The 22,490-nt window shown below is 55.0% G+C and overlaps 1 protein-coding gene across 2 annotated transcripts in view; it reads right to left on the bottom strand.

The window, feature by feature from the left end:
- Positions 1-251: 251 nt before the first annotated feature.
- Positions 252-22,490, bottom strand: part of CGN (cingulin) — a 30,553-nt gene continuing 8,314 nt past the window's right edge. For both annotated transcript variants that reach the window (XM_063317255.1, XM_063317256.1), the window contains exons 2-21: positions 18,325-19,511; positions 17,818-17,918; positions 17,037-17,106; positions 16,708-16,794; positions 16,118-16,269; positions 15,467-15,599; positions 15,147-15,359; positions 14,576-14,724; positions 14,172-14,313; positions 13,357-13,569; positions 13,038-13,244; positions 12,137-12,394; positions 11,688-11,858; positions 10,729-10,890; positions 9,875-9,964; positions 8,594-8,677; positions 6,215-6,333; positions 5,572-5,680; positions 4,867-5,030; positions 252-4,272 (exon numbers count right to left, since the gene is read on the bottom strand). In XM_063317255.1, coding sequence (XP_063173325.1) covers positions 4,131-4,272; positions 4,867-5,030; positions 5,572-5,680; positions 6,215-6,333; positions 8,594-8,677; positions 9,875-9,964; positions 10,729-10,890; positions 11,688-11,858; positions 12,137-12,394; positions 13,038-13,244; positions 13,357-13,569; positions 14,172-14,313; positions 14,576-14,724; positions 15,147-15,359; positions 15,467-15,599; positions 16,118-16,269; positions 16,708-16,794; positions 17,037-17,106; positions 17,818-17,918; positions 18,325-19,482 — 3,924 coding nt within the window. In that variant the 5' untranslated portion in view covers positions 19,483-19,511 and the 3' untranslated portion in view covers positions 252-4,130. The remainder of the gene's footprint in view (positions 4,273-4,866; positions 5,031-5,571; positions 5,681-6,214; positions 6,334-8,593; positions 8,678-9,874; positions 9,965-10,728; positions 10,891-11,687; positions 11,859-12,136; positions 12,395-13,037; positions 13,245-13,356; positions 13,570-14,171; positions 14,314-14,575; positions 14,725-15,146; positions 15,360-15,466; positions 15,600-16,117; positions 16,270-16,707; positions 16,795-17,036; positions 17,107-17,817; positions 17,919-18,324; positions 19,512-22,490) is intronic.

Below are 22,490 nucleotides of genomic sequence, written 5' to 3'. Positions count from 1 at the left end.
AGCTATGATAAAGGTGGCCAACTCCCCCAGCCGGGTAGGCCCACGGCTAAAGCTTGGCCATGCTCCGTTTAACCATGGTTTGTTGAAGAAGCCACATTGGATTGGGTTCCCCCAGCCCATTAAGCCACCTGGCAGGTTTGCAATGCACCTAAACTAAAAATCAAAGCAAGGACATTATTAGCAGTTGACGTTCCACCCCCCGACCCCAAAACCCTGGTGCTACTTTTCACAGACCACAGGGCGCCAAGCGGATTCTTCCACAACTGGGCGGAATTTAATTTCACCAGCAGAGATGGTGTAATGTTTGACTAGCCAACTTAGACAGGTTGAACCAAGTTTGTCAGTGTCTGAAGGCTCGGGGGTGGGGTGGGGGGTAACAAGGACCCCCTTTTTAAATAAAGCCTGGTGAGCCAACGGGCTGTCCTTTTTTACTAAAGAAAATGACAATCCAGCCAACAGCAATTCCATGAAGCCAACCGCAGGAGGAAGGACGGATGGTCAAGCATCTTGATAAATATAGCTCTTTTATTTTAAAAATCAACGTACAAGGGTTGTTTTATTTTATTTCGAGACAAGAAAAAATAATAATAAAGCTCCAGGGAAATCAAAAATTACCAGTCCCAAAAATCAGCCCAGGTTGCATTAGCAGCTATTCAAAACTGTACAGCTCCATCGTAAATCTCACCATCTTGACCCAACGCTTTGATTGGGTTTCCCCTCTCCCCAAATGATTGGCATTGCCGTAAAAAGAACAGGAAGAAGAAAAGAAACAAAAGAAAAGAAAGCATTCCAAGTTGTGCCCACATATAAACACGGAAACCTCCAGACGTCTATCATTCTTGGGCGAAAGCACCAATACCTGCTTATTGACTGCTCTTCCAAATTTAATCAACTGGATCAGTCGATCTGGAAGTCTGCAGGGCCAGAATCCCACCGTTCTGGGCAATGGCTTAACGTTTTATTGCAACCACCCTTGGCATGAATCAAGGTGGCCTGAAGGGAGACCACGCCGACCAAGCGTTTAAAGCTTTGCTAACCTTAAAAATGAACTGCTGGCCCGAAGGGACATTCTCATCCAAGCTCAAAGGGGTCAGGGTTAAATTGAACCCCCCCCAGGAGTTGGGGACAGAAAGGACTCTGTTAATTTGGCAAGCGTGTGACCTGCGTGAAGAAGCAGCTGACGCTTGCCACATCCTACAGCCAGTGGTGCTCCCAAGTCAGCTAACTGTGACTTGTGGGTCAACTCGCCCACTAAACCACCATGTAACTTCAGAACAACCCTACATTTGGGGGTCAAGCTAGGATCCAAAACACCCCACAAGCAGTCTAACCACAACGTTGCGCTGAACGGGGTATGCCAGAGGAAACCCGCATTGCTTTAGCAGCGATGCCTTGCTGCCGAGAAGGACCAGAATGCATCACCTGGAAACCCGCTTTCCAGCCTTGCACTGAAGGTCTGCAGAACAAAACCCACGTTGGCACATGGCAAAGGGTCCAGGAGTTTATACTCACAGATAAGAGAGTCAGCTCACTTTGCAAGCTCACCGTAACCCTGGGGCCAGTGTGGGGTTTTCAGAGCGTGGGCTGAACCACAACCCGGGCCTCGCTTCCGAAACCTTGGGGCCGTTGTTAGGGCGTCAGGAAGGCGCATTCTGGGAGATCTAACTCCTTGGTGGTATTCTTCCTGCAACTGGGTTTGAAAGGGAGAACCGCAGAAGGGCTGTCGTTTCAGCAAAATCTCAAGGCGCTTTCGCACAGCCCCCAGCCTGCCTTAGGATTCAGAAGGGTGAGGGCTTCACGGCAGGGTCCGTTTCCCCCAGGGGTTCAGCCCAACTTGCCAACTCCTCCAAGTTCAAACAGTCAACTTTTTTTTCTCCCAAGCTCATCTCCAAATAACGTCTGAATTACCTCCATCGCCGACCCGCGTTGGCGGCCTTGTGATCGTCAAGCTGGCAAATTGAATAGCCTCGATGTGGCGTCTCAGTCCTTCTTTGGTCTTTTAAGTCCCATTTTTGCCTCCACGCAAGCTGCAATTCAGCCAAAGGGTGTGTTTAGCCGGGCCTCAGCCAGAGCTCTGTCCCCGCGCCAAGCTACGGATGCGTCCTGTGCCAACGGTGTTGCCTTTCCAAGCAGATTCTGGGCAAACTGGGTTTCAGTCAGGAAAAGCATATGAAAAAGTGTCCTCTGCTCTGCCAGCTCTTGGTGCCAGGCGTGGCCTGGAGAGGTGACTTTGCTGAACCTGAGGGAGGTCCCAGGAGAGAAAACTGGGGGAAGCAGCCCTTGGGAAGATTTGGTGACGCTGCCGTGTTTTGTAAGCTAGCAAAATTCTTCTCTGCCAGCTCACTGGAATGGCAAACCAGAATCCACATAACACAGGGAGGCCAAGGAGGTGTTGACGTGCAGAGAGTGACTATCTGTCACTGAAAACGCAATCCAGGACTGGAAAAACACGGGACTTCATTGCTGCAACCTTGTCATTCTCGAACTGGAGAGATGGGGAAACACCTCCAAAACAGTCAGTTTAAGATATGCTCTGATAGGTGCATCCGGGCTGCGGTGCCGCCTCCCAAATCACCAGAGATGCTCTGTTGAGAGAGTTTTACTGCCACAATTAAAAGAGGGGGTTGTAAAACAGGCCCACACAATTTTTTCCTCCACTCTCCCCTTCTCTGACAGCCGTTATTGAACCCAGTGGCTTTCGGAGCACCACCCACAGCCCGTGTTGACCCTGCCCCAGTGCCACAATTGGGTTTATTTTCACAACGCAGAGCTGGTCCCTCTAACTGGGAAGATACGACCCCCTCGTCTTCTGCAACCCGGTGTCCTCCGGATTTTGGTTCCAAGTCCCATCCGCCTCTGGCCTTTGAGGCAGATGATGGGACCTCTGATCCCAAGTATCAGATTGAGGAAAGCAGCTGGGGGTGTTCTTCATCTGGGCCCATTACAAACTAGAGTCCTCCGTTGATGGAATTCTTGCAAAGGCGCACCAAGGGTTGCAATTTCATGAAGATCATTTTCAGTCCAACCGTTTTGAAGAAATAAAACGGGGCAGTCTGTACAGAACACCCTGCAGTCTAGATCTGTTTTTCGCACAGACCCACTTCTTGCCACCAACCCGAGCATGAACTGGATGGGAGCCCAACCACCTTCTTAGAGCCATTCTGCTTTCTGCCAACATCCACAGTCCTCGTTCCGATCCTGGCTTGTTTAACCGTGGCAAAACACCAGGAAGTGGGGAGAGAAGGACCCACTCTCCTGTGGGTGCTGAAACCGCTCACCGCCTCAAGACAGAAAGGGGGAAGGTCTTGGTGACCTCCCAATGTCCACGTAAATGGAAACTCAACTTCTCTTTCTTCTGGGAAAGAAGATTGGAAAGGCACCCCTTTAAAAGAGTTGATACGAAGAACCGGAAAACAGAAGCACAGAGCAGGAAAAAAGGAGTGGGCCCCAGGGGTCTTCCAGATGCTGTGGAACTACAGGCCACTGGATCTCCAGCCCGTGGAGATGAAACATCTGGAAGGCCACCCCTGGTTGAGATTTCTGGGGCAGGAACACAAGCCAAGCCCATGCAGGAAACATTCAGCGAGGAAACCCCAAAACTTTCTTTCCAGATGGACTTGAACAGGCAAGGCCATCCACTTCAGTTCCACGCAGGTCCCCAGGACACAGCCTTCATCGTTCTGGATTGTTCTGTAGTATTATTGCACATCAGTTTCCCCTCTCCACGCAGCCAAACATATGCACATTTATTGGCCCTCTATACAAGAAAGAGTTTTTAAAAAAGAGGCTCTGTCTCTGTTATTTAATCATTCAGCAATGCCCTGAGAACCAGATCTAGGGGGGTTGGAACTAAACAACACTCAGTTTTTCTTTTACACCCCGCAGCTCCCAAACCTCGCTCTGGTTTTTCCTTCTGCAGCAAGCAAAAATAAAAACCTTTCCTCCACTTTTTTTTTTTAAATCGACAAGTTGGCTGCTTTGGGGACACCACTGTGGAAACGGTGGGGCAGGGGTCGGCAGGCGCCCCCCCCCCCCCGTTCATTCTGCAGAGTTTTGGGGGATCCGTTGGGACATCCAAAAATGCCACGTGGGAAAGCGCAGGTGTTTTTCCCCGACGCGGCCGAAGGGCCTTAACAGGAGCTGGTCTGGAGATTTCCTTCCGTCAGCAGCGATGTGATGGAGGACGGGCCGTAGGCACTGTCGAGCTCTTCGTCTGAACTCAGCGGGTCGTCCTTGAGAGAGGACTCGGCCGTCGAGCGCGCCGCCTTGCGCCTGGACCCAAAAGAGCAGGGGGACGCGGGTCAAGCGGGGGGCCACTTAGGGGAAAGCCCGGGACGATGGCCCCCTTCCCAGGCCCGAAAGGGAGACATTTTTCAAGGATCAGAGGAACGGAAAGGTCCAACATCATCTGCTCCCAAATGTAATCAGGCACCGCTGTCAGCTACTCTGAGATATACTGCCCCTGTATGTGGAGTTTCCATTTATGCTGCAACAACCAGATTTCCATTTTAACCCAGCAGTGGCTAATCTCAGTGCTACATTTTTGAGGCAGTGTTTCAGGTCAAGGCTGTTAAGGACCCTGCGCTGTCTTCCTTCCCTCCTGGGTGGAAAGACCTTGTGCCTCCCTCCCTCCCTCCCTTCCTGATAGATGGATAGGTAGGTAGGTAGGTGGATGGATGGGTAGCTAGGCAGGTGGGTGGGTGGACAGACAGATGGATAAAAAGGTAGGTAGGTGGATGGCGGGATGGACAGACAGATGGATCAGGTAGGTAGGTAGATCTCCAGCTGTGAAAGGGACACCCATTTAGGTGCAGAGCCCAGAGGGGTTCAGAGGGCGCCCCGAGAAGGCGGCCCCGCCCCACTCACCAGAGGTCCTTCTCCAGGGCTTTGACGCGGCTCTGCAGCTGCTCGCTGGCCTCCTGCTGCTCCTCCAGCTCCCGCAGGGCCTTCTTCCGCGCCACCTCCAGCCGTTCAATCTCCTCTTCTGCCTCGTCGACCTGCCGCTTCAGCGCCTTGACGCGCAGGCTCAGCTTGGCGAGGAAGAGGAAGGACGGTCTGGTGGTGAGAGCCCGCTTCCCAAACTGAGAAACAGGCTGGCGACCCTTGACCCCGCTCCCCCAGGTCGCCAAACTACAACTCCCAGCAGGCTCTCCGGCTCTCCATGCCGAGATTCTTAGGCTGGTCACTTCTGGAAGACCACCTCCGTCCCTCATTTGGATGGTCCATGGCAGGAATGACGGGCCTCCCGCAGGTGGTGTTCATCGCTCACGCTAAGCCACACTTGGTTTAGGGTTCAACAAGCCCGAACACCTGGTGGACACTACACATTACGATTACAGACCCCCAGGACACCAACACAAGAGAATGGCCCAACATAAAACTCAGTCATCCTGTTTTCTTCAGGGTCCTGGGCAGACTCCCTCATCCCCAGCTCCCAGGGACTGAATCCTTCGCAAACCCCATTTTTCATCTCGGTGGGTTTTGACAGCTTGCTCACCACCTGCTTCAGGAGCAGCCTCAGTCTCCCCCCAGGAGAAGAGAAGCTGAGCCACCGCCTTCGCTGGTCCTCACCTGGTCCTTCTGGTCATTGACGTGCTGCCTCTCGTCATCGATCTGGATGCTCAGCTCCTTCACCTTCCTCTCCAGCTTCCGGTTCAACGACAGCAGGACGCTCTTCTCTCTGCATACAGAGCGGCCTCTTCGTTAGCCAGGCCCTCCCAGCCGCCGGACACGTGGCCTTGGGGAGGAAGCTCATTTCCAGCCCCGGGAACCCTTCCAGGATCAACCACAGACTTCTCACGTGGCAATTATTCCAAGGGTGCAAGGAACCACGCCCACTGTCCTTCGTTTCCGGCTCACGAAGCTGCTCCTCTTTTGAATTAAACCCCACCCAATTGTCCTCTTTTGTCTGGCCTCTGCCTTGAAAAAGGCCAACGCTCTTTGGCATCTGGGTGACCAGATACCAGAGGAGTCAACGTCGAGAAGAGGCGGCGCAAGGAGGGCCAAGCACACGCTAGACACTGTTCTTGGCTTCGATTCCGCTCCGTGAAAAATCATCCATCGGGTTTTAAAAGAACAGCCACAACCACAGAGCAGGAAGATAATTCACTGGGTCACCAAGAGGCAGAAGGCAAATTTGCAAAGCCGAGGAAGGCTTTACACCTGCCGGTCGGCTGGACAAATATTTTAAGCCGTTTAAAGCGTGGAAGTTTACCTCTCTTCCACCAGCAGCTTGTCCTGGAGGTCCTGGATCCGAGACTCCAGCTGGGACACGTTGGCGCTGGATTTCTGCAGCCCTTCGTTGCTGGTCAACCGGTTTTTAAGGTCCTTGTTCTGGGAAAGGGATTGGAAACGCCTGATAAAAATGTGCAGGAAGGAAACCAGGAGAAGGGGTGGAGAAGACTTGGGGGGACCCCAAAATCCTTCCATTTCCCCAGAGTCAGGCGGCTAATCCTTTCTGGCAGCAGGGGACCCTTTAGAAAAATAAAATGGGTTGGCAGGATGAGGAGATGGCCCCAAACCCACAGCTCGGTTCCCGTTTCCTGAAAACGTGAGAACGTTAAATCAGGATGGAAGCCAAGTTTTTTTCCCCCTTTTATTTATAAGCTCCACTTATCGGCTATAAGATTTCATTCTCTCTGCACAGGAATGGAAGACTTTTGTAAGACAATATCTACCCGGAGGCAAAGGTGCATCCTTAAAATACCAAGGAAGTGGGTTATTCTCTTCCCAAGCATTGATTTTTTCCCCTTAAACAACACAGATCTCCCATCCTGCTTTGCTCCATGCAGCTTGGCTCGCTGGCTCGAGTCGCCAGAGTAGAGCGACCGGGCAAATCAAGGCGTCCCCAGAGGCTGCAAAACACGCAGATGCCACGCACCGTTTCCCACCCCAGTGGTGCACATTGGAGCAAGGGAGAAGCAACAGACAATGGGTCCCTTAAAGGCATCTTTGGCTGAGTCAGCCAGTCACGGTTATAAACAGTGAGAGAGCAAATGTAAAATTTAAACGTAACGTTATATAATGCCCGTCAGCCAATTAAAGGGGGGGAAAAAACTCCCTTCCCTGAACAGGACATTTCATTCCCTGAGTTATACAACAGCAATGATTTTCTTCTTGCATTGAAGCATAGCCAGATGGAACAAGAAAAAAAAGTTTATTTTTCTTTTTAAAGCCGCGCGGAGTCTTGAAAGGGCCATAAACATCCTCCTGCCGTGTTCAAACTTGTTGGGGTTGGTGACTACTAAATGTCTACAGCGTGGATAGGGGTGGGGAAGGAAGAGAGTTTTCTGGATCGTCAAAGATGAGAATTTATTGCTCTGGCACAATGGGCCGTTCTCCGCGCCAAGCCGCCCCCTTTGAATTCCCAATTTCGTTGAAGAAAATGGGAAAAAGTGGTGAGCCCCTTCAGCTGTGGCGGAAGAGGCTGAAAAACTCCACGGGAATGAGCAAAAACGCATCATTTTGTGCTGAAAAGAAACGAAGGGGCTTGAATTCTGGCCAAGGGGAAGCTAAAACATCCACCACGGTGCCAGGGATCTAAAGGAACTTCACAGTCCTGTTCCCCACCGTAGGATCAGTATTAACTGGAGCACAACATGCCTTTCAGGGCTTCTAAAACTGGCAGGGTGGAAGGCGATGTTTGGCGTCGTGCTGGCAGTCAAACAATACCGTTTTTCAGAGAAAGGAAGAATATAGTTCGGCCTGAGGAAGCGTGCTGTCAAGCCTGGAAGCTTGCAGGCAGCTCGGAGACGTTGCAAAAAACGGGGGCAAAGGAAAGGCGCTGGACAGCGGCCCCTTTTGGGCGGCCCAGCTCCCGCCCAACAGAAGGGGAGGCCGCCAGTCCAGGCATCGCCTGCTGCGAACGTACCAGCCCCAAAAGAGAAAAACGCCTGCGACATACGAGGCCGTCATCCCACGTGGGTCTCCCCTGTCCTCAGTAACGACCCAGCCAGAACGAGAACAATTCAAGGATTTGGTTGATTAAAAACGACGCAGCAGGTGCTGCTGGCTGGGAAGCCGTGCCCTTACCCAACCCTTGAACAAGTCCGCGCAGGGAGCGACTCCCGTGAGGCTCACCCACCCTGGGGGAGCCCTTCGGAAAGTCTTATGGGCCGCCTTTCCCCCGTCCTGCTTAACGACGTTAGCTAAAGGCCAAGGAGCGGCGTTCTCCCAAAACGCAGAGCTGGCTTGGCGTGAACCCGGGTTAAACTCTGGGGTGGCCCGGCGTCCCAGCTTGGCGGGAGGCCTGCGAAGTCCATCATGGGTTGAGCGCGTCGTGTGAACCGAAGCACCTCCTGGCTCCGGCATTGGGTCACATAAGGGCACCCCAAAGGGAAGCGCAGGAAGGCGCTGAGCCCTCAGGACTCCGTGCATAGAGATAGACTACTCCTACCCAGGGAGGCTCCGTTCTTGACCACCGGGATTGAGGAGGGCAAAGGCGTGTGCCCGGCTGCATCTGACCAGAGGACCAGACCTAAGCCCCCAAGAGGGCAGCCCTCCAAGTTTAACCCAGCCACTGATGTACATCTATCTCCTTGGAGAGATTAGTGTTAGCGGACCATTCCCCATTCTGCCCACCCAGCAGCCTTACCTGCCTCTCCAGGGCGACCTTATCGCACTCCAGGTCTTGCCGGGCGGAGCGTTCCTGCAACAACTCGGCGCGCAATTGGTCGATCTCCAAGGGAGGGGGGGAGAGAGGGCATAAAGTTAGTCTGGCAGCCAAGCGCCCTTCCTGGTTGACCAGATGCCTTCCCTGCACCATGATCTCCCAGCACTTTCTGCTCAAAGGTAGACTGCCACTGTACACAGAGGCTCCGCCCACATTAAGATGCCAATGGGAAGCAAAGGCTGATCCTGAAGAGCATCCTTGCTCCTTGTGAGGACCGGACCAAGCAGCCGTCTTGGGAAATTCCCCATGATGGCAACTGAAAATGTGGTGATATATTGCACCTGAACAGGGAGGCTCCACTGGAGCCCAGAAGGGGTTCTAGACCTCTCTTCTCAGACAAATGCATCTAAATCCATCTCCTAAATCCTCCAGCTTTCTTCTAGCCCCCGTTAACGTAACAGCCAGGCCCCTTGGCAGCTAAAAGGCTGAGCTGGAAACCGGGAAGTCTCCAGTTCGAATCTCACCTGTGTTACAAATACATTCCATTTGATCTTAAGCTCAGACCCCCCCCCTTTTTTTCTCTTTGCAAAATGGCTTCATGACAATATTTACTGCAAAAATTGTCTAGACGTGCGCGAGTTTTAATAACAGCAACATCCTCGGCTTTGTTTTCACTGATGTTTTTTCTTTTTCCCAAACTGCTTGTCTCACACTTCTGCACACTGATATACATCTCGCAAAGCAATATATACTTGGTGTGTTTGATGATTTCCAGAATGCAGGGAAATGACAGGGTTGCAGAAAACGAAGTACGGTCATTCACAGCGCTGGGAAGACGAGATCAGCAGCAAACACCCACCCAGAGAGGCGCAGCCTCAATCAGCTCTGAAGCGCACCGGGGATTTTGCACAACACAGCAGGCACAGAAAACACCACGGCTGGCTGGCTGGCCTGGTGCAAACCACACCTTTTCTTTTATTGCTTCCAAACCAACTGCAGCTTTCTCTGGTTGGTTCTGAATGGCATTAAACGCTAAAATATCAAGCTTAAAAGAGGGACCTGGCGGGGAAGGGGATGCATCTAAAACATCTGGCTTCAGATCCGAAACGCTGCAATTACGTGGAATGAGATTTTCGGGGGCCACCATAAAATGGCTAGAAGACTCGACGGGATTCCACGCTTTGCCTCCACTTGGGAGTCTCCTGGCACCCGCCTTCTACTCACAAAGATCTGTGGTTGCTTCAGGTGCCAAACGCTGCTCACCTGATCTCTGGATCGGTTGATCCTCTCCGTCAAAAGCTCCACCGCGTTTCGTTCCTCGTCCAGCTCCACTTCCAGATGTTTGGACTTGTCCTGCAAACACAGCGATGTGCTTAGCGCGGGCGCGGGGACCCTTCGGGACCCACCAGGCGCTCAAAAAAGGGAGGAAAAAGTTGGCGCCTTGCGTTGGTTTTACCAAGCGGATCGTTAAAAACGGGTTTCTGCTTTGGAACCTGCTCTCTTCCTTAACGGGGAAGAAATTGCTTCTAGAACAAAGTCGGGGTGAGAAAAATGCAGTTTTGCAGCATGAAAAGTTTTGTCTTTTCTGGGAAGGAAATGCACACAAAATTAATTGAGGTCATAATCGTGTGTTGCAAAGACTTGGCCAGCAAAGGAATTCTGGGAGTTGAAGTCCACGCATCTTAACATTCCCAAGGTTGAGAAACACTAATGTAGAATTAAATAAAATGTAGTTAGTTTGAAAGCAGACACTGCCCTCTGCTGGTGGGGGAGGCAGAGTACTAGGGCCCATCTCTTCCCCCCCCAAATCCAGTCCACAAATCACTACCCACCTTAATTCCCCACAATGCCCTTGCTACAGGGTCACCCTATGAAATCGTGGGAAATTAAAAAGGCAACTGGGCGGTTTTGAGCAGAGAACCGGTTTTCTCGTCGCTGCAGCGAAGCCCACATGGGGTTCGCACCCACAGCACGTGCCCATGGCCCTCTTGGCACTACGGGCAGCCCGGAAAGAGGGACGCAGCAAGGTTATTCGGATCCTGCCCCACAGGAGGCCAAACGCCGTTGGGGATCGGCGGCGCAGCAGCCGTGCCCAGAAGGAAAGGGACCACACAAACCTCCAAGGCCTTGACCTGCCGGGACCGGTCATCCTGCAACCGCTGTTTGGACTCCATCTCCTGCTCCACGTTCTGGAGACGCTGGGCCAGCAGCTCCTTGTCCAGGATGGCGTTCTCCCGCTCGGCCAGGCTGTCCTGCAGGGCCTGCTTGAGACGCAGCACCTTGGAGGAAAGGAGAGGAGAGGAGGAGGATGGCTGAAGAGGGGATCCGGGAACGGAGATTTGGACCCGCGTTCAGTAAATTATGGGGACTCGGTCTTCCCCCACCTGGTTCTCTTCCCACGATGGGGCAAGATGACCCTCGTGGGCATGGCGGTCATCTTACAGTTGCAGTCTTAACACAGCTGGGGAACACCTGGCGCGGGCACCCCGTCTCTTGCATTCAGCCGCAGGAAACCACCCACACCATCCACCACGAATTTCACGCCGGCTCTTCCGCTATTTCTAGCCAGGCGAAATCAGCTTTCTTTCCTGCTTTCTTTCTTGCAAACTTGCAAAAGATTCTAGTCCTCGTGGATTCCTCCCTCCCTTAAAAAGGGGAAGCCAGGCAAAGCGGCAAGCTCTCCCACCGTGCGGAGGAGGAGAGGACTTGGGGCCGCCCCCAGAAAGCTTTAGAGAAGTCCTGAAACGCTCGTTTGCGCCCCACCGCCCTAATGCCCGCATCGTTTCTACAGGATGGCCATTTCTCATTTCCGATACCAAGTTTTCTGTTTTGAATGGGACGTTTGTACGGCTGTGCAGCTCGGCTGTACAAAAGGAGATCTGTTCTCTCGGGAAGGCCCTTTGATATTTCGTGGTCCTTCTCTGAGATGGGGGAGCAATGCAAGTCCCAAAAATAGCTCTGGGAAAGCTGGCACCCTGACACACATATATGTATTTTTTAAACCATGCCGCCAGCCTTTTCCTCTGGAAAAAAAGAAACACGTGAATATATATATATATATATTTTAAAAGCACACCTCATCCTGTAATCTCCCCAAATGGTACTGCATCTTCTCCATTTCCACGCCGCGGTCCTTGGCCTGTTTCTGAGAATCACTGATCTCCTTGCGCGACTTCTCCCTGCAGTCCTCCAGCTGGGACTGAACGTCCGAGAGGGCCCGGTGGGACTCTTCAGCCATCTGCTTCAGCTGGAAAAGGAGAGGAAGCCCAGTTTTGCCAGGGGGTCGGCTGGGCTCGTCGCCCTGCCCTTCTGCGACCGTCTGGCTCCGGGGAACGCTCTGGGGAGAGAGCGCGGTCCAAGGTGGACGGAGCAGAGCGGGATGCTTGTGTTCAGCTGCCCCTACAAGGTGGCCTTTTGGGGAGAGTCCGCCTCAGAAAGCCACCAGAGGACCAACCCGTGGTTTCGGGCCTGCAAAGTTAAGAGGAGGGGAGCTGATTTGGAGCAACGCCCCGCAACGTGGCCGACCTCCTTGGTCAGTTTTGCGACACTCCGGTCCAGCAGCCGCTTTTCCTCTTCCAGGTCGTTCTTGGCTCTCTTGAGGATCTCCTTCTGCTTCATCTCCTCCTGGTAGGAGGTGCTCAGGTCCTGGTGCTCCAGGGTGAGTTTATGGAGATGGCGCTGGGCCTCCTCCAGACGGCTCTCCAGGGACCGCTTGGCCAGCAGCAAGTCCTGCTCCTGGTCGGCAGCGTTGGTCAGGGACTCTTCCATCTGCTTGCGGTCCGCCTGGAAGCAGGAGGGGAAAGCGAAAAGGGGAAACTGAGGCCCGGCCCCGGAGATCCGCCCAGCGGGAAGCCCCTTCTCTGCTCAAGGGATCTTACAGCACCTGAAAACTGGACTCGGAGGCCACCACGGCAAGAGGCCTCATCGGATGTGCAGCCTTGGGTTTTGTTCCCCCAGGGGCCCACCCCGATGCAGCAGCAGTCATGCTCCCCGTGCATGGGTATTTGGTGGTAGGTTACTCTTGAACATGGAGGTTCCAGACCGACCACAGCCAGCCCAATGATGATTCAGGAAAGCCAGAACGATACAGTGACGGGATGTTAGTTACAGAGGCTAGCTTCAGGGGTAGGCTTGGCTTCATGTCTGCCTGAGCACAAGCCCCGTTAACCGGGTTTTATGGGTTGGGGGCGTGGTTGATTCAGCCCACCAGGATTAAGGAGGTCACAAGTGCAAAGCAGGCCCCCTTCCGAAGCGAAAGGCTGGGCCTGGCTAAACAAGATGGCCGCCATCACGCCAAGGGCGAGACTCCAGAAACCTCACCTCCGACCCGCCCTGGGTCCCTACAGGCGGGTTGCAGCCTGCCTAGACAGGAGGAAACCAAGATGCTGACCAAAAAAATGAGAGAACCCTGCTCTTCCTTCCATACCTCCAACTTGAAAATCTTCTCCTTCAGCCTGGCCTCCGTGCCTTGCCAATTCTCGGCCAAATGGCGGTACTCCTTGAGTTGAGTCTCCAGGCCCAAGATCTTACGCTGGAGGTCGTCATTCTCCTCCTGGGTTTCCCTCAGGGTGGACTCCACCAGCCTCCGCGTCTGCTCGGTGGCCTCCTTCTGGCCCTCCAAGGCAGCCTTGGCCTACCGGAGGCGGGATGGAGAAGGCCATCAGGTCCCCCATCGCAGGGAACCATCGAGCCGGACGCCGGACCGGTTGGGGAAAGCCGGACCCACCTTCTCTGCTCCGTCTCACCTTAAACGCCTCCTCGTAATTCTTCTGGAACTGCTGCATCTTTTCTTGAAACCGCAAGTTGAGTCCCTCGATGTCCCGGCTACGGCAAGCGGCCTCGTCTTGGAGCTTCTCCTTCAGGGCCTCGATCTCGTTCTCCCGGAGGCACAGGATCCTGCCCTGCTCCTCCTTTTCCTCCATCACGCCCCGCAGCTGCCCCCGAGCCTCACGCAGCTCCTGAGAGGAGGAGAAAATGAGTCAGACCCACCCAGGAGGTTGACGGGCCAAGAACCGTTCACGGCTTCCGTTGTTGTGTGAAGTTGGGGCAGCCACGCCAACAAGGGAACCCGTAGGACTAGGCACGTGGCGTAGCCTATCAAGAATCCAGGCAGCCCAGCTGGGGTACTACAGAACCCTCCAGACCCATCCTCAAAACTTGCCCCATGTTCCTTAGCCCTTGAAAACTGCAAAATGTAGTACGTGGACCGCGGCTCTTGCTGTGTTTGGTGGAAACCAAAGACGGTGAGTGAAGAAGTCTCTCTGAGCATGGCCAGGGGAGAAGAAATTTGAGAAAGAGGTCCTCTCCACACTAGGAGCAGAGGGCCAGTGCTGCATCCGAGCACCCATCAGCCCAGGGGAACCTGATCAGGGATGATGGGGGTTGGAGTTCTTCAACCATAACCTGGTGATCTCTCCACACAGTTATGGTGGTCTAGCTTAGTGTTTCTCAACCTCGGCAACTTTAAGACGCGTGGACTCAAGTCCACGCGTCTTAAAGTTGCCGAGGTTGAGAAACTCTGGCCTAGTTTGTTGCTAAGCGTCTTTGCAGCCAAGCACACCTTCCTTAGCTCATCGACCTCCTCGGCATCCGCAGAACGGTTCCGGATCTGGTCCATCTCCTGCCGCGTGGCTGCGAAGCGCTCCCGGGTTTCCTTCAGCTCCTCCTCGAACTCCTCGCGTTCCACCGTGACCTGCATCAGCCTGGACAAGGTGAAGACCACGGGATAGGATGTCAAAGGTAACCAGGAGAAACACAAGGTTCCAGAGCTGTTCACACCACACTTAAAGCCATCCTGTGAACGATGGCTGGAGAACCAGCCAAGATCCATGGAATTCATGCATAACGCAGCTGAAGATCGTTAAAGGTGGTTCAGCATGAGGGCTGCTTGACACAGGTGGAGATGATGGACAGAGGAGGGAGATGATGGAGATGATGGACAGGAGGGAAAGATGGTTGACTCACTCTTGTTTCACATTACGTAGCTCCTCCTTGTTTCCTTGAAACATCTCCTTCCAGTGAGCTGCCTCCTCTTGGCTTTCTTGAAGCTCCATCTGGAGGCTCCTCAGCAGAGAGTTGACCTTCTGCCTCTCGGCCTCCAGGCTGGCTTGACCCTACACAAGAAGAAGCCCCGTGGACCAATTCAAGGGGACGGGAGGGGGGAGAACCCAAGTCAAGATCCACTCCCCCAAGGGGGATGTGGGTAGCATCTGGAGAACGACCACAGGGGGCATGAACACCTCCCTCCCAGACACCCTGGTCTAAATCCTAGGAGTTGGGCGTGAGGCCTTCGGTTGCAAAGCTCAGAGGATCCCAGGTTAATGAGACGTGCCCCACGTCTGACCGAGTGGGAACTTCTCTTGAGGGCCAGAAGATCTGACGCTCTTCCCTGCCTCCTCACCCCAGGATCCCTGCACAAAAAAATCTAGCAGGTCAAACAGAGGGCTGGGCAACACGCCTTCATCCCGAGGCGTTGCTCTTCCCCCTGCCCTCCACCCGCCACAGACGGGACCCCGGCCACCACCTGGCCGCTCACCTGCGACACGTCTTCCACATTGTGCCTCAGCTGCTCCATGTCCTGCTGGTACTGCTCCCGGACCCGATCCAGCTCCTTGTCATGGCTGGCCACCTCCTCCTTCAGGGCCCCCTTCAGGGCTGTCAGCTCGCGCTCGCGCTGGCGCAGCTGGTCCTCCTGCTTCTGCCTGGTGGCCAAGACCTCCTCCAGGTCTTCCCGGGTCTCCAGCAACTCCTGAGGAGTGGAGGAAGAGAAACACGTTCCTGGGCCTGCCTCAGCCGCCGGGTTTCTCGCTTGCAAGAGAGCGGGTGCCCAGGCTCGTCCCTCAGGACTCAGCTCACTTTCAACAACGCGTCCCGGTCTGAGGGCAGCTCCTGGAACTGATCCAGGGCTCTCTGCATCTCCGTCAGCTGGTCCTCCAAGTCGGCCAGCTTGGCTTCCAGCTGCCCCTTGACCGTCCTGACGTCTCTCAACCTTCAAGGGGAGGGAAGAAGGGGAGGGGGGAGACGCATCACCTTCAGGGGGTCTGAACGGGGTTTCTGACCCTGCAGAGGAAAAGGTGTGCTCCGGCATCTTCCCCGAGGTCTCAAAGAGCCAGGCCAGGTCCCCGCTGGAACGGGATGGCCGACTTGGCCCATCTTTGTGTTGGGAAGAAAGGGATTCCCCTCTAGCCACCCGGCCGTTGTTTTAAGCCTGACGCCTGACGCCATTTGTTTGCATTTCGGCACGTGGCCGGTATCGATCGAAAGCAAGGAAATGCATCCTCAGCCCTCGTGCGGAAACGGAGGTCGGATTCACCGAGATCAGCGGATCATCCGTCCGCCTGATTAATTGACCTACTAAACTTTGGGCTTATTGTCCAGAACGCTCGTCCTGCAAGGGAGCGCCTGGTTTTCTGGCTACGGAGCCCGGCCCGGGGGGGGGGGGGGGGGACAGCCTGGGAGGGGAACGGGGTCGGCACTGGATGGGATGACCCCCCCAGCCCCCCTCACTCTTGGAACGTGCTCTGAAGCTCCCGGTTCTTCTTGTCAAAAGCCTCCCGAAGCCGGCGGCATTCCTCCTCCAGTTCCTGCAGCCGGACCTCCAGCTCGCGAGGGGGGCCGAGCCAGTGGCTCTCCTGCGCCGGTTCCAACCTCTGGGCGACCTGCGTGGGAGTCTTACTTTATTTAAAATGTTAAAAAAAGAGGGGGCGCAGAGAAATGAACGTTTCCAGCGTGAATCATGGCCCAAAGAGCGTTCAGGCAAAGGTCTGGGGACTGCCCAGAAGCCCCTGCTTCCACCACCAGGCAGGGACTACCCAGAAGCCCCTGCTTCCACCACCAGGCAGGGACTACCCAGAAGCCCCTGCTTCCCCAACTGGGCAGGGACTACCCAGAAGCCCAATGCCTCTTCTCCCCAGCCCCAATTGGCATAGCCAGTGGCTGGGGAAGACAGGAGTCGGAGTCCGAAAGTCCCCCCCAAACCCCACAATCCAGGGAGGCAGCTGCAGCCAGCCAGCTGGCCAACACACAGGCAAGACCCCCAGCCGGAAGCGAGAGAGGCGGAACACTTTGTCCTCCCAGAAAAAGGGTCGCAAAGCCACCTTGGTCCGGCTGTCCAGTTCTTCCACATTCGGCTTCGGTTCAGTCGTCTCAGAGCAGGACCCCCTCGGCTCCAACAAAGGGATGGCCTTCCCCCCCAGCCAGAAAAAGAAACCCTTTAAGTCAGATGTTCTTCGAAACTGAAAGGGGGGCAAACTCCCATTTCTCAGCGGTAGCGGTTTTTCACAGAAACCGCACACCAAGTTGCTAGCCCTCAAGTATTTCAAAAAGAGGCCCCCCTCGCATTCTAAGCCTCTTGAGAGAGGGGGAGGCCGGCCGGCCTGCAGCCGCTGAGGGGCTTACATTGTGGGCAGTTTGGGGGCAGACTTACGGCAAGCGCCTGGATTTTCTCAAAGATGAGGTTGGTTTTCCTCTTCGCCGAGGCATCGGTTTCAGGACTCCTGCAAACAACAAAGGGGCCGGCGAGGTCAGCTAGACGGTCTCTGGGCTGGCCCAAAGCGCCGAATGAGGGTTTGCGCCAACAAATAAACCACAACCTCCCGCTAAGCTGCAACTTTGGTTAATGGACTGCGAACGAGGTTCACGGCAGACGCCACCCTGAACGTCACCACGCAGGGAGAGGATGCTTACAAAACAGAGCCTCCACCTTTAGAGAGTCTACTGAATGCTGGGCACCAAGAAGAGAAGGCAGTTGCCTTTAGACCAGCAGTTGGTGGGCTTCCCAGAAACTTTAGGCTGCCTGCTGTGGGAAACTGAGGCAGTGGGACATGCCTGGGGGAATCCCACAGGGCAATCTGGGGTCTCAAACTTTAAATCCTTCGAAGGGTCCCTGGGCACTGAGGCCCGAGAAGAAAAGGCATTTGGGGCTAAGTGCCAAACAGACGCAAAAGAATATTTAAAACCGGAAACCCAAATGAGTGGCAGGAAGTGGCTGATCTTGGAAGAGATAACCAGGATCAACCCTGGTTAGTCTTTGGATGGGAGACCACTAGGAGAGCCCAGGAGTTCAGATGAGACGCGGAAGCTGGAAAGACATCCAGAAGAGGGAATGGCAAAGCCTTTCCGCAGGGCTGCCCAGAAACACTCACGGAGGTGCCCGTGAAGTCAACCAGGGTTCAGCCCAGCTCCCTTTCCTGCTTCCTGACGTTTACCTGTCCTTCAGAATGCTGTAGATGAGCTGCTTGGCATATTCGCTGCTTCCGGGCTGAGCCACTTCCTGCTGATCCCTCAGAAGGTCTGGGGTGGACTTCAGCTGCAAGAACGAACCCCCCCAGCGGGTCAAAGAGGGTCTGGACGGGCCGCTGCCCCCTGCAAATCGCAGAAGGGAGCAAGCAGCCATCCTGCCTGCAGGGGAGACAGACCGTCCCCCCGCTGGACTCCGCTTAAGGGTCTGTCCCTGGGTCGAATGACAAGCCGATTTCGGTCCATTTTAGAGACGACGGTTCTACCCACAGGGCAGGGTGGGAAAAGCTTCTCCGCGCTGCTTTGAAGCAACCTCACTTGGGTACGGCAGTTTGCAACCCACTTCCAAGAAAGAAGGGATGAAAAAGACGTCCCTGCACGGGTGGCAACATCATTTACCACCCTTGTAGTACAGCAGGAGACCTCGGTGGCCACAGACGGAGAGGGCAACCGGGCAAAGAGATCCAGAAAATTACCTGCAAGTCGGACTGGACTTTTCTCGGCTGCTCTTCCATCCCAGGATCCTCCCGGTTCTGATTGACCCAATCCTGGATCATCTCAGACTTATCTACTTCATCCTCCTTCGCTGCCTGCCCAGCGGCTCCCCGGCTGCCCGGACGCTCGCCGGTCCCACGTTCCCGCACGTCGGCCGTATCTTGGCAGGCGACCCTCCCGTCGAGGCTGCGTGAGCGCTTATGGCTCTCGAGGGAGACCTGCGTCCTGCGGGAGGCCCGGCCCCTCGAGGGGGCCTTTCCATCGAACTTGTGGATCAAGGAGTCCACGGAAGAGAGCGGCTTCGTATCAATATCACTGTTGCCAGTGCTGGCCAGTTGGGCCGGCTCAGGGGAGCCTGCGTCCGACGGCACCGGCTTGTGGGCAGACCGCAGGCCAGAGAAGTTGCTGGGTGTGGACCCCCTGGGGCTGGGGACGCTGGGGGGAGAGAGATTCAGCGCACTGGCGCTCCTTTCTGGAGCCCCCGAACGGGAGGACTGGGAAGCATAACCCGAGTTGGGAGTTCTAGCGGGCCTCGGCTCCTGAGGGTCGCTCAGCTCGGTGTCAAGCAGAGAGCTGTGAGACTGAGTCCGCCGCAGATGCTGCTGCCCCATGGACTTTTTGTGGGGCAGTGTCCGATAGCCGTGGGGAAGGGAGGAACCACTGCTGCGAGGCAGGCGGATCCCATCCAAGCTATCGGCATGGGGTGCTCGTTGGGGACCCGGCTCCTCATCCGAGCTGCCATACTGAAAGCTGTATTTTGCCCCGTAAGGATTCTCCGGAAGATCCGAATCGGAACTGATAGAACCCGAAACATCCTTGGATGACGACACGGCCCCGGGAGGGCCTGGGAACGTCTCCCCGGGGGCCTGGTTCCGAGCCGGCCTTCCGTATTTGCTCCCCCCTTTGATCTGTACCCCAAACGAGTCGCCACCTTTTTCGCCGCTGTTGAGGACCACAAAGGGTTGGCCATCGATGCCCTGGACCCGGACTGCTACGCCATAGGAACCGGGCTTGGTTCCCTTGGGGCGGATCTTTTGGGATCTCCGAGGCTCCTTCAGGTCATTGATGAATCTGATCTGGACTCCGTAGTCTATGGGGCTGGGCTTCTCGGCTAGGGTGCCATTCACAGAATGGTCCATTCTCCACGGGTCTGAGGTCTTCCAGGATTCTGCAGAGGGGAGAAGGTGAGGAAGAAAGACAGGATAAAGCCGTTTGTTCTGTGGCAGATAACAGCAAGGAAGGTCATTAAAGACTTTTGGGGGGTGGGTGGAAAAGCTGATTATTTAACCCCCTGGGAGAGGAACCGGGGACCTTCCCCAAACCTCACAGGGCAGAAGTGGGAAGTCTGAAATACAAAGACCAGCATGGCTTCCACATCCCAAACGGTCAGCCTTATCAGGTAGACCAGCCAGGAAACACAGCCAGAGGGGCTAATTCTACTTTACTGTAAGGCCACGTTGACAGAATCTTGCAAGCCTGAAAGTACAAATCTCCCGCCGTCTCCTTCACAGCCCAGGAAACTAAGGAGAGTCCCTTCCGAGCCTCTTGCCCCACCTATTACGCAGCTGTGGACCATGCCCCCTCTTATCTGGCGGTTCCCTTGGCAGCGCCCCTTTCCTACACACCATTACACAAACAGGATTACAAACAAGAACCAAAATTACAAAGGGAAGCAAAGGAAACATTCCACTTGGATTCTCCCTTAAAATGCCCCAAAGTTGGTCAGCATTAGGCCCACGCGCATACATCCTGCACTAATCCAGATTTCCACTCCAGATTTCCAATTCCCACTCCGGCCTAACAGGCAAGGAACTTGCCCGTTATCTCTGGAATACGCCCACTGCGGGCAAACCCCTTTATTTATGGGCTTGGAAGAAGGACCAACAGCTCCTATCACGCCCAACCCTGACGAAGCGCCATTGCGAAGGTTTTACCAGGAGCCAGGCCCTACAAAGGACACCAGTTTGCCCCCCAAAATTATCTTCCAAGCGTTGCTAGGACACACCATCTGAGCCACTGAGCCCCTTAGCCGTGCCCACAAAACAGAGGCCACGACCCTGTGTCCTGGTGTTCTTCCGCAGCACGTGCAGATAGACTGCTTCTGCTCCTGGAAGCTCGGCGCAGGACTTGGAAGCTAGCCACGATCCGATCCCCACCCGGAATTTGCCCAATCCCCTCGGCAGCCCACAAAATCAACAACGGTATTCATGAAACTGACTGAAAGCAGCGAGGAAATGTCTTAAGTTTAAAAAAGGGGGAGAAAAGGAAATTTCCCTCCTTTCGTCAGCGCTGCTCATAACCTTTGCCTGCCTTCCACAAGCTAAAAAGCTGCAGAGTTCACGCTCACACACCCAGCATGCGAGGAGGCGGCGTGGCGAGCGGAGAGCCGCAGGAAGGCTCGGGCAAACGGATGAGGATGCTCTGGGGGTGTTCCTGGATCCCAATTTCTTCTTTGCCCAGGGATCAAGCTCCACCTAGTGGCATTTGGTTGGGAGAGCGAGGCTCTGCACCCCTCGCGGCGGGAGAACGCCCTGAACGTGTTTTTCCCGCATTATTATCGCTCGTGAGATCTGCCCCCTTGCCAGCTCTATGGGAACTTTCAGCTTGCTGCATGGCTGAGGCATTTATTTTCTCCTTTCTGGTGGCACGGAGCTGCTGCCGTTAAATAGAGTTTAGTGGCAATAATAATAATCATCGTAATGATGAGGATGGAGAGGAAGGTCCCAGAGAATTAACATCCGCAGATGAGGCTTTGCGGACGGTGGAAAGCCGAGGATAAGCCAACGGCTCGGATAGCGACTCCTCCGAGCCTCCGGGATGCGCGGGCACCGGGGAGTGGGGAGGAGGGCTGCTTTCAGAAGCAGGCGGTGCCAGCTAGAGAGGGAATTCAATCCTGCAAGAGATGGCAGGGCAGAGAGAGAGAGAGAGAGATGGAGAGGTTGCCCTAGCTGTCATGCCAAGTGCCCACACAGCGAGAGGACCGCCCTGCTTCTCCAAAAACGTCAGGCTGGAACCCCAGTTCAATCCACCACCACCCCACCTCCACTGTCGAAATGCCCCGTACTCACTGCGGCTGGTGCAGAAAAGAAATGCATTCAAGGGAAGCGTTGTGGCGGGGGAGAGAAAGAGGCACCAGAACCTCCTTCGGGAACGTCAGCAGGCTCCGCATCCCGGGCCAAGCAGCCTCTGGTGCCAGAGCTTTGCCGGCCCCCGAACTCCGGGTCTCAGCCCTGACTTTTTGCAACACAGCACAGCACAACACAAGCTGTGACGGTGGCTTCAGCGGAAGGCTGCACCCTGGCTTGGGCTCTGTGGTGATGGGGGGGGGGGCAGGGGGAGCTGAGGGGGCCCACCCAGCTGCCCTCGAGCCACTGAGTCGCTGCTCCCCCTGCCCCTCCGCCCCCTCCCTTCCCTTCCCTCTCCAAACAGGCACTTTTCATCACGGACCCCCCCCCAAGGAGCTTCCACCCCTGGGTGCCCAGGCACAAGCTGGGAATATCCGATGGGATGGAAGAGACGGGATGGTGATCGGAAGGAGGGGGGGCGGGGCGGGGCGGCTGCCTCTTGTCCAGGGGAGAAACGGCCAGCCGGTCAGCCGGAGCCCAAGCGAGGGAAGCAGAGAAGGGGAGAGTGAGAGGGGAGAAAGACAGGGAACTGGGGAAAAAAGGAGAGAGAAAGAGATCCTTCAAAGGCAGAGATTCCTGCCTTTCTGGGATCACTGAATGTAGCAGGAAGGGAGGGAGGGAGGGAGGGAAAAGAAGGAAAGAAGGGAAAGAAAAAGGAAGAAGAAAGAAGAAGAAAGAAAAAAGAGGGAGGAAGGGAAGGAAGGAAGGAGCTAGCAGGGAGGGAGGGAGGGGATGGCAAGAGTGAGACAGGAAGGAAGGAAGGAAGGAAGGAAGGAAGGAAGGAAGGAAGGAAGGAAGGAAGGAAGGAAGGAAGGAAGGAAGGAAGGAAGGAAGGAGATAGAAAGATGGACTCTTGGATGCTCAAAGGGGCTGAGACTATTCTAAGAGACCTTTTCCAACTCCGCCGCTTTCCAGCTTGGTTGGGCTCCAACTCCCATCACCCCAAGGGATGAAGAGTATCACAGCCTAATTGCCGGAGAGGAGCAGGTCAGGAGAGGCCGTACGGAAAAGACGGGCCGCTG

The sequence above is a fragment of the Candoia aspera genome, chromosome 17 (assembly GCF_035149785.1).
Source record: "Candoia aspera isolate rCanAsp1 chromosome 17, rCanAsp1.hap2, whole genome shotgun sequence".
Classification (NCBI taxonomy): domain Eukaryota; kingdom Metazoa; phylum Chordata; class Lepidosauria; order Squamata; family Boidae; genus Candoia; species Candoia aspera.
The sequence above is the reverse complement of the archived record's forward strand: the minus strand, read 5'-3'. Positions and strand labels throughout refer to the sequence as shown.